General features: G+C 38.7%; 1 protein-coding gene across 1 annotated transcript in view; it reads right to left on the reverse strand.

The window, feature by feature from the left end:
- The window catches only part of PRKG1 (protein kinase cGMP-dependent 1), a 1248761-nt gene that overhangs the window by 903087 nt on the left and 333293 nt on the right, over nucleotides 1–12381 (reverse strand). The window contains exon 4 of the mRNA XM_044660333.1: nucleotides 1506–1533. Within this exon, the coding sequence (XP_044516268.1) occupies nucleotides 1506–1533 (28 nt within the window). The remainder of the gene's footprint in view (nucleotides 1–1505; nucleotides 1534–12381) is intronic.

The following is a 12381-nucleotide window of genomic DNA, read 5'->3' on the forward strand; positions in this document are numbered from 1 at the left end:
ATGAATCAATGAATCAATGAATCAATGAATCAGGATTTAGGGCATACTATGTGCTAGGAAATGTGTTTTTGTGGAGTCACAAAGAAATGATGGCTATGTTGTTCTAATAAACATCCCTCTGGATGTCTGGACCATAACTCTTTTCCCTTGCCAGCACTCTCTTTATTCGCTATCATCATCATCATCATCATCATCATCATCATCATCATCATCATCATNTTTATTCGCTATCATCATCATCATCATCATCATCATCATCATCATCATCATCATCATCATCAATTCATGTAGAACTTTAAGTCTTATACATGATTTCTATTTTTAATTTATTAATTCATTTTTATTATCTCATTTAATCCTCACAACCAGGTGTTATGCTCATCCTCATTTTAGACATGAGGAAACTACAGCTGGCAGAGATTAGGTAACTTGTCTAGAGTCCCAAAGCTAGCAAGTTTCTCAGACAAGATTTGAACTCAAGGCTTCTTGGTTGCAAACTTAGTATTCTGTCACCATACCACTTGACTGCTATTAGAATGGAAATTTTTAAGAGTTATTTCTTTTTGTATCCCTAGAGCTTACCACAGTGCTGTACATGGAATGCACTCCAAATAGAGGTATGTTTCACTGATTCATAATAAAATTGGAGAAGCATTCTAGTTCAATTCTCTCATTTTACACATGTGGAAATGGAGGTCTGAGGTGGTTGACTTGCTGAAAGTAAAAAGAAAATCAAACCCAAGTAATTCATCTTAACATCCAGGCTCTAAAGCTGGAAGAAACCACAGAAGGAATCTAGTCCACACCATACCCATTGTACAGATGAGAAAAATCAGTACAAAAACTTTGATTTATATCTTTCTATTCCTGGCACATAGTAGGTGCCTTATTAATGTTTGCTGATTGACTCAGTGCTAGAAAGAAGAACAAACTTTCCCAAAGGCAAATGGCAATTAGCAAGAATAACATTTGAAACTAATAAAAAATAATTCAATCTAATTTATGTTAAATTAACTTTTATTTATTTACTTTAAATGTATGCTATATTTGAGTATTGTGTGCATATACATGTATATATATATATATATGCTTACCTTAGATATATCCACATAGATATGTATCCATATGCATACATTGGATATATCACATATATTTATACATATGTGTATATATATACATCTATATACATGTACATATGCATACACACATGCATATATATCTACCTTAGATAAGTCCACATAGATATCTACATTTCCATTCGACTAGGTGATATAGGGCATACAGTAATGGGCCTAGAGTTAGGAAGACTTAAGTTCAAATTCATCCTCAGAGACTTACTGGTGGTGTAACCCTGGGCATATAGCTAGCTTCATCTCTAACTGATTCAGTTTCCTCATCTGTAAAATGGGGTTAATAATAGCACCTACCTTGCAGGATTATTAGGATCAATCAAGAAAATATCTGTTTAGTGCTTTTCACAGGGTTGGACACATAGTAGGTAGAACTATACAAATTTTTATATTCTCTCTCTCTCTCTCTCTCTCTCTCATCTTACTTAATGGAATGAAAACTTCTTGTGAGTAAGAAGTTTTTCATTCTTTCCACTTGTTCATCCTTTAAACTAGTGCCTGGTACACAGAAGACAATTCACAAGTACTTGCTGATTGGTTGAATTCAACAATTAAGGCTCTTCTTCCTACTGCAGGTCCCACTTGATCTTCCACCCATCCATGCATGCATAAGACATATATACATGTGTTCACTGTGAAGCTATAATATCATTTTACTGCAGAGGGACATCCTTCAGGCAAACTGCTTATATTTCACAGTTCCTATTGTTTGCAGAGGTGACAATGGGGACCCCAGGGGATACCAGCATTCCCTGTTATCAGTAAGCATGCTTTCCCTCTAAATCATTTATAAGGCCCCTGCCCTTCACTATAGCTCCCATTCTTCCCTTCTCCTGTGCTGTGATCTCCATAGACAGGGGAGATGTTTCACTGAGCTCAGCCCCTGCTCCAACATTCATTTCTTAGGAAGCCACTACCACTATCTTTCAACTATCTCTCCTTTCCATCTCAATTAAGAAGTCAATAATTTAATAAATTTATTGGCCGTGGAGCCTAGCAAATGCCACAGCTAACAACGGGCCCCTGCAGGGCAATGCAGGACTTGGTGAGTCAGGAAGGAGTTGGCCTCCTTGCCTGTGTTCTTGCCAGCCTTTCTTTTAGCATTCAACCATCATCATGGAAATGCATCGTGAGTCTGGGGAAAGGTCAGGTTGGGATGCATGAAGGCCTGAGTCCCAGGGCAGCAGCTGGTCACTGAAAATCTTGCCTTACAGCTAGATAAATTTCACCAAAGGATAAAGTGCTCTGTAGTAGAAATGAAAAGGAAAACACTGTCTAGAATGATGTCTCCTGTTCTGTGATGGGTGAAGGGAGAGACAGACAATCAGAGAGACAGAGACAGAGAGACACTGGCTCACTTCACAGAACGTAGCACGGTGTGGTTGGTCACAGTGTCAGGAAGTAATGTGTGTTAGGGAAAAACCCTGAATTCAAGATCTCCCTTTTCCTGACTCTGTGGCCCGAAACAAATCCTTTCATTTCCTTGGCCCTTTGTTTTTTCATCCATAAAAATATAGGTCTGGGAAAAGTCATAGAGAATCTCTAAAATTATTTTAATTGCTTATATCCTGTGTCTTGTGATATGAAAAGCTCACGGAGTTTTTTCTTTCCATTTTCTTTGCAAATCTGAGCTTAGCACTGCTGACTTTGGTCTTATATTTGTATCATCATTGTCTTAGTGTTCGGAGGGCATTCATAGGCCATCAAGTTCATACTGTTCATTTTCTAGATGGAGAACTAAACCCCAGTAGAGCAAGGGGCTGGCCTAAGATTCCTGCATGGCAAATAGTAGGACAAGGATTTGAACTCACATCCTATGCACTATACTGTACTTCCTATGTTAGTATGCAAAGTTTCTTTATTAAGTGTGTACCTCACTCTTTCAGAGCTATTGAATGGGCTCATGAAATGGAAAATGCCCCCAGTCTTAAAAACAAAAAAGGCCAAGAGCTCAGAGATGTCACAAGACTGTGTTAAGGGCACCGAGGTGGCAGATCCTAGAGTCTAATCCAAATCCCTTGGTCAGTGAGCAAGTAAGTGAACTGCCTGCTATATTATAAAGTATGCATGCCAGGTTTCAGACAAGGGAAGGAAAGTTAATTACAAAGAGGGATTCAAACTTAGAGCACGTTGAACCTCTTCTATGTACTTCTGTAATTCTAAGATATTTTCTATTTTTAGACTGCAAGTCTCATCTCCCTCACTAGACTTTATATTTCCTAAAGCTAGATATAATATTTCATTTCATTTTTGTGTGTGCAGTTAAAGTAGTTCCAAAGTAATGTTGGTGTATTTGGTCTATTCCAATTCTTAGCTTATGGATACCAACTAATGCATTATTCTTAATCGAGATCAAATCAGATGACTATGAAATTGAAAGGCAAATATCCAATGAAACAAAATCTAGACAAAAAAAATGGGGTGGGGGGTTAACTAGTCATTAACCATTGTCACACTGATTTCCAAATGACTTCTCCAATTGTGTCCATGGAGGGAATGTTCATTTAGGCTCCCAATAAATTATCTGTTTCACAAAAATAATGGGAGGGGAGATACTGAAAGCTACTGCGAAAATATACTATAAATCTAGAAAAATGTGGACATTCTTTGGGAGGAAGGTGGTAAGATTTTGACTATCTGATCAATAAATTTCCTTCTAAATGGAATATAATGCTATTCAAAGGGATCACTAAGCTCAGGGAGTACAGGATTACAGAATCTTTAGTCTAGAGCTGAATGGCTCATCTGCTCCAACCCACTCATTTTGCAGATGAGTAAACTAATCCCCTGAGTTATTTTTAAATGCTTTATCCAAAGACACAAAGATACTAAATGTCACAGTCAGAATTTGAACTCAGTTTCTAAGACTTGAAGTTCAACCCTCCAAGCCAATAGCTATCTTCTACTTTGTTAGATGGCATCTCAAATAAAAATCACTTCTATTCAATACCGCCTCCCTTACGCTCCAAGAATAAAGACTTCCTGTCATTGAAAATTAATGACAAATGAACCAAACTTGTTGAAAATAAGCATGTTGTTTCCAAAGATCATGATCAAACCTGTGCTTTGCTGCATATAATTCTCAATTTCCCTCTATTGCAGATGTGTTTTAATTCTATCTCTAACAATCCAAAGCCCAGCACCCTGGTGAGAAACAGTTCCTGTTTAATATGTCCTTATTAGACACTACATCATTGTCTCTCATTACGTCCACAGTTTTAAATTTGACATGACTTTGCCAATGCCTTTTGCAAAATCATTTGTCTTTATAAAAGTTGTTACTGGTTTACAAAATTACTAAAATCATCCAGAGGCATTGTTGTTTGCTAAAATAATTTAATTGGGAGCAGAAATCCCCCTTGACTTGACATATAGTATTTCGAAAACACTGTTGCCCTTTTACCAAGAAAGCTAACATTTCCCTCCAGACTTGTGATTTTCATATCCTGGTCCTAGTAAGCTAAACTATAACTTGAGGCTCAGAGCTGAATAAACATGCATTGTGTTCAGAAAATTAAAAAAGGAAATCTTGGAGCTTGTAGGTATTAAAGAGGATTTTCATGGTATTGTGGAAATAGCACTAGACTGGAAGAGCAGAAACTGAGATTCCACCCCTAGTTTTCCCCAAGAACTACTAAATCATCTTTAGGGGACAAAATATTTCTCATCTCCTGCCCATGTTTTCTTCATCTATAAAATGAGGGTATTGATTTCATAGATCTCAAAAGAACCATCCAATTTTAAAATACTGTGATCTGGCAGTTTAATCTCTGTGGTTCTCAGTTCCCCAATATATAAGACCAAATGATCCCTAAGGTCCTCTTTGGTTCTAAAATCCTCTGATTATTCTATGTTGGACAATTAAAGATATAATTCTTGGTTATTACTGAATATTGGTTACATTTTAAAAAAAAAAACAAGCATTAACTTTTCCCCCCTCAAGTCAATTTTCCACTTTAGTCTTAGTCCATTGCCAAAGAATGTTTGACAAATATGGTCCTGATACCTCAACCCCATAAATTATAAACAGAAAAAGAAAATAGAATATGAAAATTCAATACTACAGAGCTATGAGTCACCTTATATAAATGTATTTTTCTTCATTCATGATGTGCCTCCTTGGCACACTTCTATAAATGTGTGTCCACTGTATCCACTAATACTGAATATGTTGGTTGTAGAGTATGACTCAAGTGTATTGTGGATTTTGATAGATTTATTATTTATGAACTTATTTTTATAAATGAGTATCTATGTTCTGATGATTTTTGGCCTTATTATTATTAATTAGGAGGGTCAAATTCAAATCTTGAGTATCTTTCTTATGAATGACTGGTGGTTGGAACATATCTTGGGACCTCAAAAGCTAGAGTGAAGAGTAGGGGGAATGTTTCTCTTCAGCATAGTTACCCCTAGATAATTTCGATATAAATCTGCGGTAGTAGTTCTTCTCTAGTAACATATTTCTCCTACTGTAAGAGCAAGTTGAAGAGAAAGATCCAGTCCAGGTAATTATTAGGTGTCCAGAAGCCCATGTGGAAATTGGGAAATGCTTCTAGTAAACCATTTCATATATCCATTATACAAAATATATACTTAAAACCACGATCTGTAATGATCTGTGTTAGAAAAGCACTAAAAGAGTTCCCAGCAAGTACAGGGATAAAACAAAGATTCCTTCTTTTTCTACCATTGCTTGACATAATACTATATATGCTAGTTATAATAATGAGAGAAAGAAAAGTCATAATATAACTATTAGCAAAGAAGATACAAAATAATTCTTAATTGTAGTTGATAGAATTCTTTACTTAGAAAATCCCAGAGATACAATGAGCAAACTAATTAAGATAATTGTTACAGTGATATAGCAGGATAAAAAGAAGCACCAAGAGCATTATTGCTTTACTACAGAAATAGGAAATCTAAGAAGAAATAACAAAAAGAGAATCTCCAGCCAAAATAACTAAAAATTAGATGAAATCTGTGTGAGTTAATCTACTAAGACATATTCAGGATATATAAATACAATTCCAAAATAGTAGAAATAAAAGAAGATTCAAATAGACATTCATTGTTAGTGATTGAGCTGTCCCTATACAGTTATTTATTTATTTATTAAAACCCTTACTTTCCACCTTAGAATCAATACTTTGTATTGGTTCCAAGGCAAAGGAGTGGTAAGGACTAGGGAACTGAAGTTAAGTGACTTGCCCAGGGTTACACAGGTAGGAAGTATCTGAGGCCAGATTTGAACCCAGGACCTCAATCTCTAGGCCTGGCTCTCAAGCCACTGAGCTACTCGGCTGTACCCCCCTCCCATATATTTATTTTAAAAGACACTAAAGAAATAAATATAAGGACACTGTAATGCCAAACTTCCAAGATATCATTTTACTGAACTAAGCAATTTGGTTGGAACAATATTTCAAGCATTTCAAGGGAAGCAATGAAAATGACAATGATATGAAAAGTAAACTAACTTTACTAAGCCTCATGCTGAATTATAAAACAATAATTATCGAAAACATTTAGTACTAGTTTAAAAATATAGAAAAGTTGATCTATAGATCAGTCTGAAGCAAAAAGCCCTAGAAAGGCTCAGCATTTGATAAAGCTTGTAACAAAAACTACTTATGGAAGGACTATCTCCATTTCAACAAGAATATCCAAGGAAACACAAAATAGGTTCTGAGCAGTATCATACCAAAAACCAGCACATACTGCACTAAATGCCAAATAGATATCACCCAAAAGTCAAAGATCCCAAATAAAATAAAGTAAGAGGAAAAGGTAAGAATGTTTTGTCCATAACTATGTTTAGGATGATAACAAAGTAAGAGACAGAATAAAACTTGAAGGAGAGACAGACACAGACAGAGAAAGGAACAGAGAGAGAGAGAGAGAGAGAGAGAGAGAGAGAGAGAGAGAGAGAGAGAGAGAGAGAGAGAGAGAGAGAGAGAGAGATACCTAAAACTGAAAATCTTTGCAATGATCAAATTAATGAAATTAGAATAAGAATAAAATCTAGGGTGAGAAAAATATCAAATTTCTCTGATAGAAGTCTGATGTCCCAAGATATATAGGGAACTGAAGCAAATAAATAAGACTAAGAGACATGCTAGATAGTTAGATAGTTGAGGGATATGAATAAACAACTTTTAAAAGATGAAACACAAAACAACAAAATGAAAATCTGTGTGCATGTGTGTGTGTGTATGGGGAGGGAGCACAACTTAGGAACATTGCCCTTTATTAACCAAAATGGCAGGATTGATAAAATACATAAATTGTTAGACAGGCTGGAGGAAGATAGTCACATTAACATAATAGTGAATTATTTTCATCTGGAAATCAATTGAAAATTATTCTGGAAAATTACAAAAGCATTCCTACTCTTTCAACCATCAATACCACTCCAGGGTATATAGTCCAAGGAGATGAACAATAGGAGAAAAAAAGTAGCAAATGGAACAAATATTCATAGCAGTTTTTGTAGCAATTTTGTTGGAGAAATGAACAGATTGTTGAAAATTGTTTGAAGTTTTATTTTTCCCCTGCCAGGTGTGGTGATAAGCAACTCCCTGGAATCCTTGCTACAGAGGGATGATGAGCTGCAGTAAGCAACAGCTGAATGATTCTGCATCCTAAGCCAGTGATGGCGAACCTATGTCATGAGTGCCAAAGATGGCACTCAGAGCACTCTCTGTGGGCACACAGCCAATTTCCCTCCCTCCCAGAGTTTGTTACTAGAAAGGCAGCAGGTCTCAGGTGAAGCTGCTCCCTTCTCCCTCTTCCCTGTGCCTGACATTTTTTCACATCACGTTCTCCTCTGCCCAGAAGCTCAACGGGAGCAATTTCTCCCTCTCCTGTGTGAAGTAAGGTGAGGTGGGGCACGGGGTCTCTGGGAGGGGGGGGTGGAGCATGGCATGCCACTCAGTTGGGGGTGGGGCTCAGCACTCCTTCTCTAAAAGATTCACCATCACTGCCCTAAGTCCTATGCCACTATGATGAGACCTCGGTAGCAAAAGCTACCAAGCTACTTAGGGAGAGAAGAACCAGGTCACATCTGAAATGAATTGGGTCAATGACTCTATGCCAGGTAGCAATGGGACTTTGGCCTTGTGAGCAGCCCCTGCATTTTGAACTGGGTGCAATGGAGAGAAACAGTCTCAAAAAATATTTTTAAATATTGTTTTTCTGTAAGAAAGACACATATGAGAAATTCACAGGGGAAAAAAACAGAAGGACATAGGAATCAATAGCATATGCAGACATTAGGATCAGAAGACCGATTGATACAGTAATATTGATGGGTACAAAGCTAAGAAGACAACAGATGACATTAAATGCAAAGACTAGTCTTATATTTCAAAGAACACTGATGATACACTTTTGTCCTCTCTGGAGAAAGGTGGTGACCTGTGAGGGCAGAATGCTACCTATCTCATCAGGTACAGGTGTTTTCATTTGTTTGAGAAGTTCTTGTGCTAAAAGAAAAATCAAAAGATAGCAAAAAAAGGCAATTAAAAAAAAACAATTTTCCTCAAATGCTTTATTTGACAGAATTCTTGAAGTCTGCACTAACAAAACAGCTTGAATTGAGAAGGTTCCAACAAGCCAAAAGGGATTTGAACACAGGTTCAGAACCAGAACACCAAGTAGCTAAAGTCTACAGGGTGCTGGAAGGAGAGGATTTGTTGGCAAATCATGGCATGTAGGATGAGGAGGGTTCATCCACATCAATGTAGTAAATGCCTATAGGGAGAGGCTCAAATACCTGACTGACAGCCATTCAGGCAGGACACATCAAAGGGCAAAGACTGGGGGCAGCTGGGTAGCTCAGTGGATTGAGATTCAGGCCTAGAGACGGGAAATCCTGGGTTCAAATCCAGCCTCAGACGCTTCCCAACTGTGTGACCCTGGGCAAGTCACTTGACCCCCATTGCCCACCCTTGCCACTCTTCTAACTAGGAGCCAATACACAGAAGTTAAGGGTTTAAAAAAAGGGCAAAGACTTCAGTTATAGCTTAGTATGTCTGTTGTCCAAGGAATCACCTAGCAAAGTGCTCCTAAGAAGGCTTGTTACCAGTTTGGCTGAAGGGAATGATCCCTTTATTAAAAAAAAGCTTACTAAGTCATTAAGGGATGGCTCCCCATTATGATGGAGGGAGTACCTAGTCTCATAAAGTCACAGATCACTGAATCACTGGAACATGGGGTGGGGGAGGGTCTATTTATCTGAGAAAGGGGGAAGAGAATGGCTTTCCTGGGCTTCTAGAAATACATTTCTAGTTCTCCTGAAGTGTTTTTCCCCACTAAGTGGGCTACCCCCATCTTTCAAAATGCCAGGTGAGAAAGTTGTCCCTGAAACAACCTTCATTGTAAACTCCTGAACGGACTGCCTTGTTCATGGTGCTTATTGGCTTTCTGTCAAAGGCTTTGCTGGAGATGAACTTCAAGAACACAAAGGGGGCTCCCAAAACAAATGAGCATTATGGTCCTTTTTTGCCAAGGGGCCAAAAAAAGTTTTTCCTCCAGTGAAGGAGAGCAGTAAACAATATCTTGTTCCTCTCTGTTCCCAGCAGGGTTGGAAGCATTGAAATATCGGAATAACAGAACAGGAGGAAACAGAATCTCCGAAGAGGAGGTCTAATTTGCATGCAGCTTACACTCTGTAATTTTCAGAGCGTATGGGAGCCTGCACTTCGCTGGGGCAGTGAATTTAAGTGTGGCAGGTGGCAGGAATGACAATTGAGCTGTGAATTAAACCATTGGAAATATTAACTCGTGATGCCTTCCATTCTTCAGCTTGAGGATTCAGGAGGTTATAAAAGTCATATTAAACTGTTTGCTTGTTTTCCTTCTCACTGTGCACACTTCCACAAAAGATCTGATGAGGAATTTTTACCTTTGGACCAAGCACCAGAAACTATGCCTGGACCACGAGACAAAAAGGGAACTCCTCCATACTTGAGGGGAGGCAGAGGAACTAGGAAGTCGGCCCACGGATCCTGTAGGGAAAGAACTCATGGGATCACAGAATTTGAGAGCTGGGAGGAAGTTCAGAAACCATCTGGCCCAACCCATTAAAGAAAGGAGCCCCCTACTATAACATATCAGACAACTCGACCACTCTTCACCATCTAATTAGGGCAGCTAGATGATGCAGTGGACAGAGCTTGAGCTTGAAATCAGGAAGACCTGAATATAAGTCCAGTCTCAGACACTTAGTAACTGTGTGACCCTGGACCAGTCACTTAGCAACTTTTTGTCTCAGTTTCTCATCTATAAATAGAGATGATAACAGTGCCTATTCCCCAGAGCTGTTGTGAGGTTCAAATAAGATAATAATTACAAAGCACTTAGCAGTATACCTGGCAATAAGCAACTATAGAAATTATAGTAATAACCATTCCTACTTTAGCTTGTTCTTGCTAACTAAGCTCAGGCCATTTTTGATTCTTTGATGATAAGGAACAATAAGAGTTGGCACTGGCCTTTTAGTTTAGCACCCAGGACAAAGCTCCAACTGTCCCCACCCTAGATATGGATCTACCTGACACCCATCAGGGGCATTTTGAAAAAAGATAAGCTAATAATGTAACAAATAATTCTGCCTCAATCAACCCAATAAACATAACCTTTTCCCAAGTAACCTACAAACCATCCTTTAATTTTAGCTACAATTTCCTGAGCTTTACAGCCTTCCTTTTAGCAAGTTCAAAAATTGGAGAATTTAGTTGTCTAATAGTTTGTCCGTCTGTTGATCAATGGGAAGAGATTTAAAAGAAGTGTATTTTTGTCTATTTTTGCCTAGATCGTCATTTCAATGGCATTGGGACCTCCCAATGTGAAGATTCCCTCTTGCATGTAGGTCAATAACTCCTCTCAAATGTATTGTCTCAAAGAGTTCCTGGTGACACTAAGAAGAAAAGGAATGTCAGTGGTCATCCAGAAAAATGTAGGGGGCACCACTGAAGTTCAAGGGCAGCCCTCAAACCACCAGACAATACTGCCTCTTCATCAGGAGGCTATTCAAATACTCAAATGGATCTACTCACAGGTAAATGGAGGTTTGCAGATGGTCAAAGAACCGGGTGATTACTAGAATCCATGTGGTCTCTCCTTGCAGTACTCTTAATGAACATTAGTGAACACCACTGGGAAGGAAACTGCAGCCTACATTACCCACCACCGCAGAGGCCCAAGGAGCTGAGGAGTGTAGTGAAGGAACTGGCAACAGCTTCCAAACAAAGTCAACAGGGGCTGAATGATTTGGTGATGGCCATGCAGAAGTGGATGATGGGAGAAGAGAAGAAACTCACATGCCATCTAGGAAGAAGCCAGGGAAGAGGACAATGGCTTCCCCACCAGCATTGCTCTTTCAGAGGTTAGGAAACTTTCTCCATATGGCAGTCCTCAAAGGCATTGGGAAACTGGAAGTATCTAAGTCAACAAAGAGAAATGTTGGCTGATGGTCAAAGAACCAAGATAGAGGCAGTCACTGATGTGTGTATGTAACTGGGAGTGTAAGTGTGTGTAACTACAAGTATATGTATGTCTGGAGGGTATGTCTGTGTGTAAATTCAAGTGTGTGTACAACTCTGAGTGTGTGTTAGCACATGCATGTGTTAGTATGTGTAGCTGTGTGGAAGTAGGATTGTGTAATTGTGATATATATATAATGTGTGTATATGTGTAGGTGTATAAGTGGGAGTATGTGGGTGCAGATGTGAGTGCATGTGTGTGTATGTGTGAGTATGTATATTGGTGTGTAAGTGTCACTGCAAGTTTCTGTTTGAGTGTGTGTGTGTATATAAGTGTAAATGTATGTATGAGTGCAGGTGTATGTGTGGCTGTGAATGAGTGGGAGTGAGTGTGTAACTGCAGGCATATATATGAGTGTATATCTGTGTGTAAATGAGAGTGTGTGCATGTGTGCACACACACCGACACAGCCTTGTAGTCAGGACCTTGGCTGGTGGGAGCAGGAGCCCAAGTTCATGGCTGTTGAGGAAAAAGGGATCAAGATGAAAAAGCGTCACTTGGGCCATCAGCATCCTTGGCCTGATTGCTTTAAACACCTGGCTATACTTGAACCATCAGAAATAGATGAAAGTGTGGATGTAAACTTTAACCAGGACTCTTTCCTGAAGGGGGCTGAACTGATGCTAAACAGTTGCCAAAACAAGAAGGCCAGAAGAATCTAGGAAACGTTCTAAGTAACAAACACTCGATCGCTTTACTA

Source organism: Gracilinanus agilis, chromosome 2, assembly GCF_016433145.1.
Source record: "Gracilinanus agilis isolate LMUSP501 chromosome 2, AgileGrace, whole genome shotgun sequence".
Classification (NCBI taxonomy): domain Eukaryota; kingdom Metazoa; phylum Chordata; class Mammalia; order Didelphimorphia; family Didelphidae; genus Gracilinanus; species Gracilinanus agilis.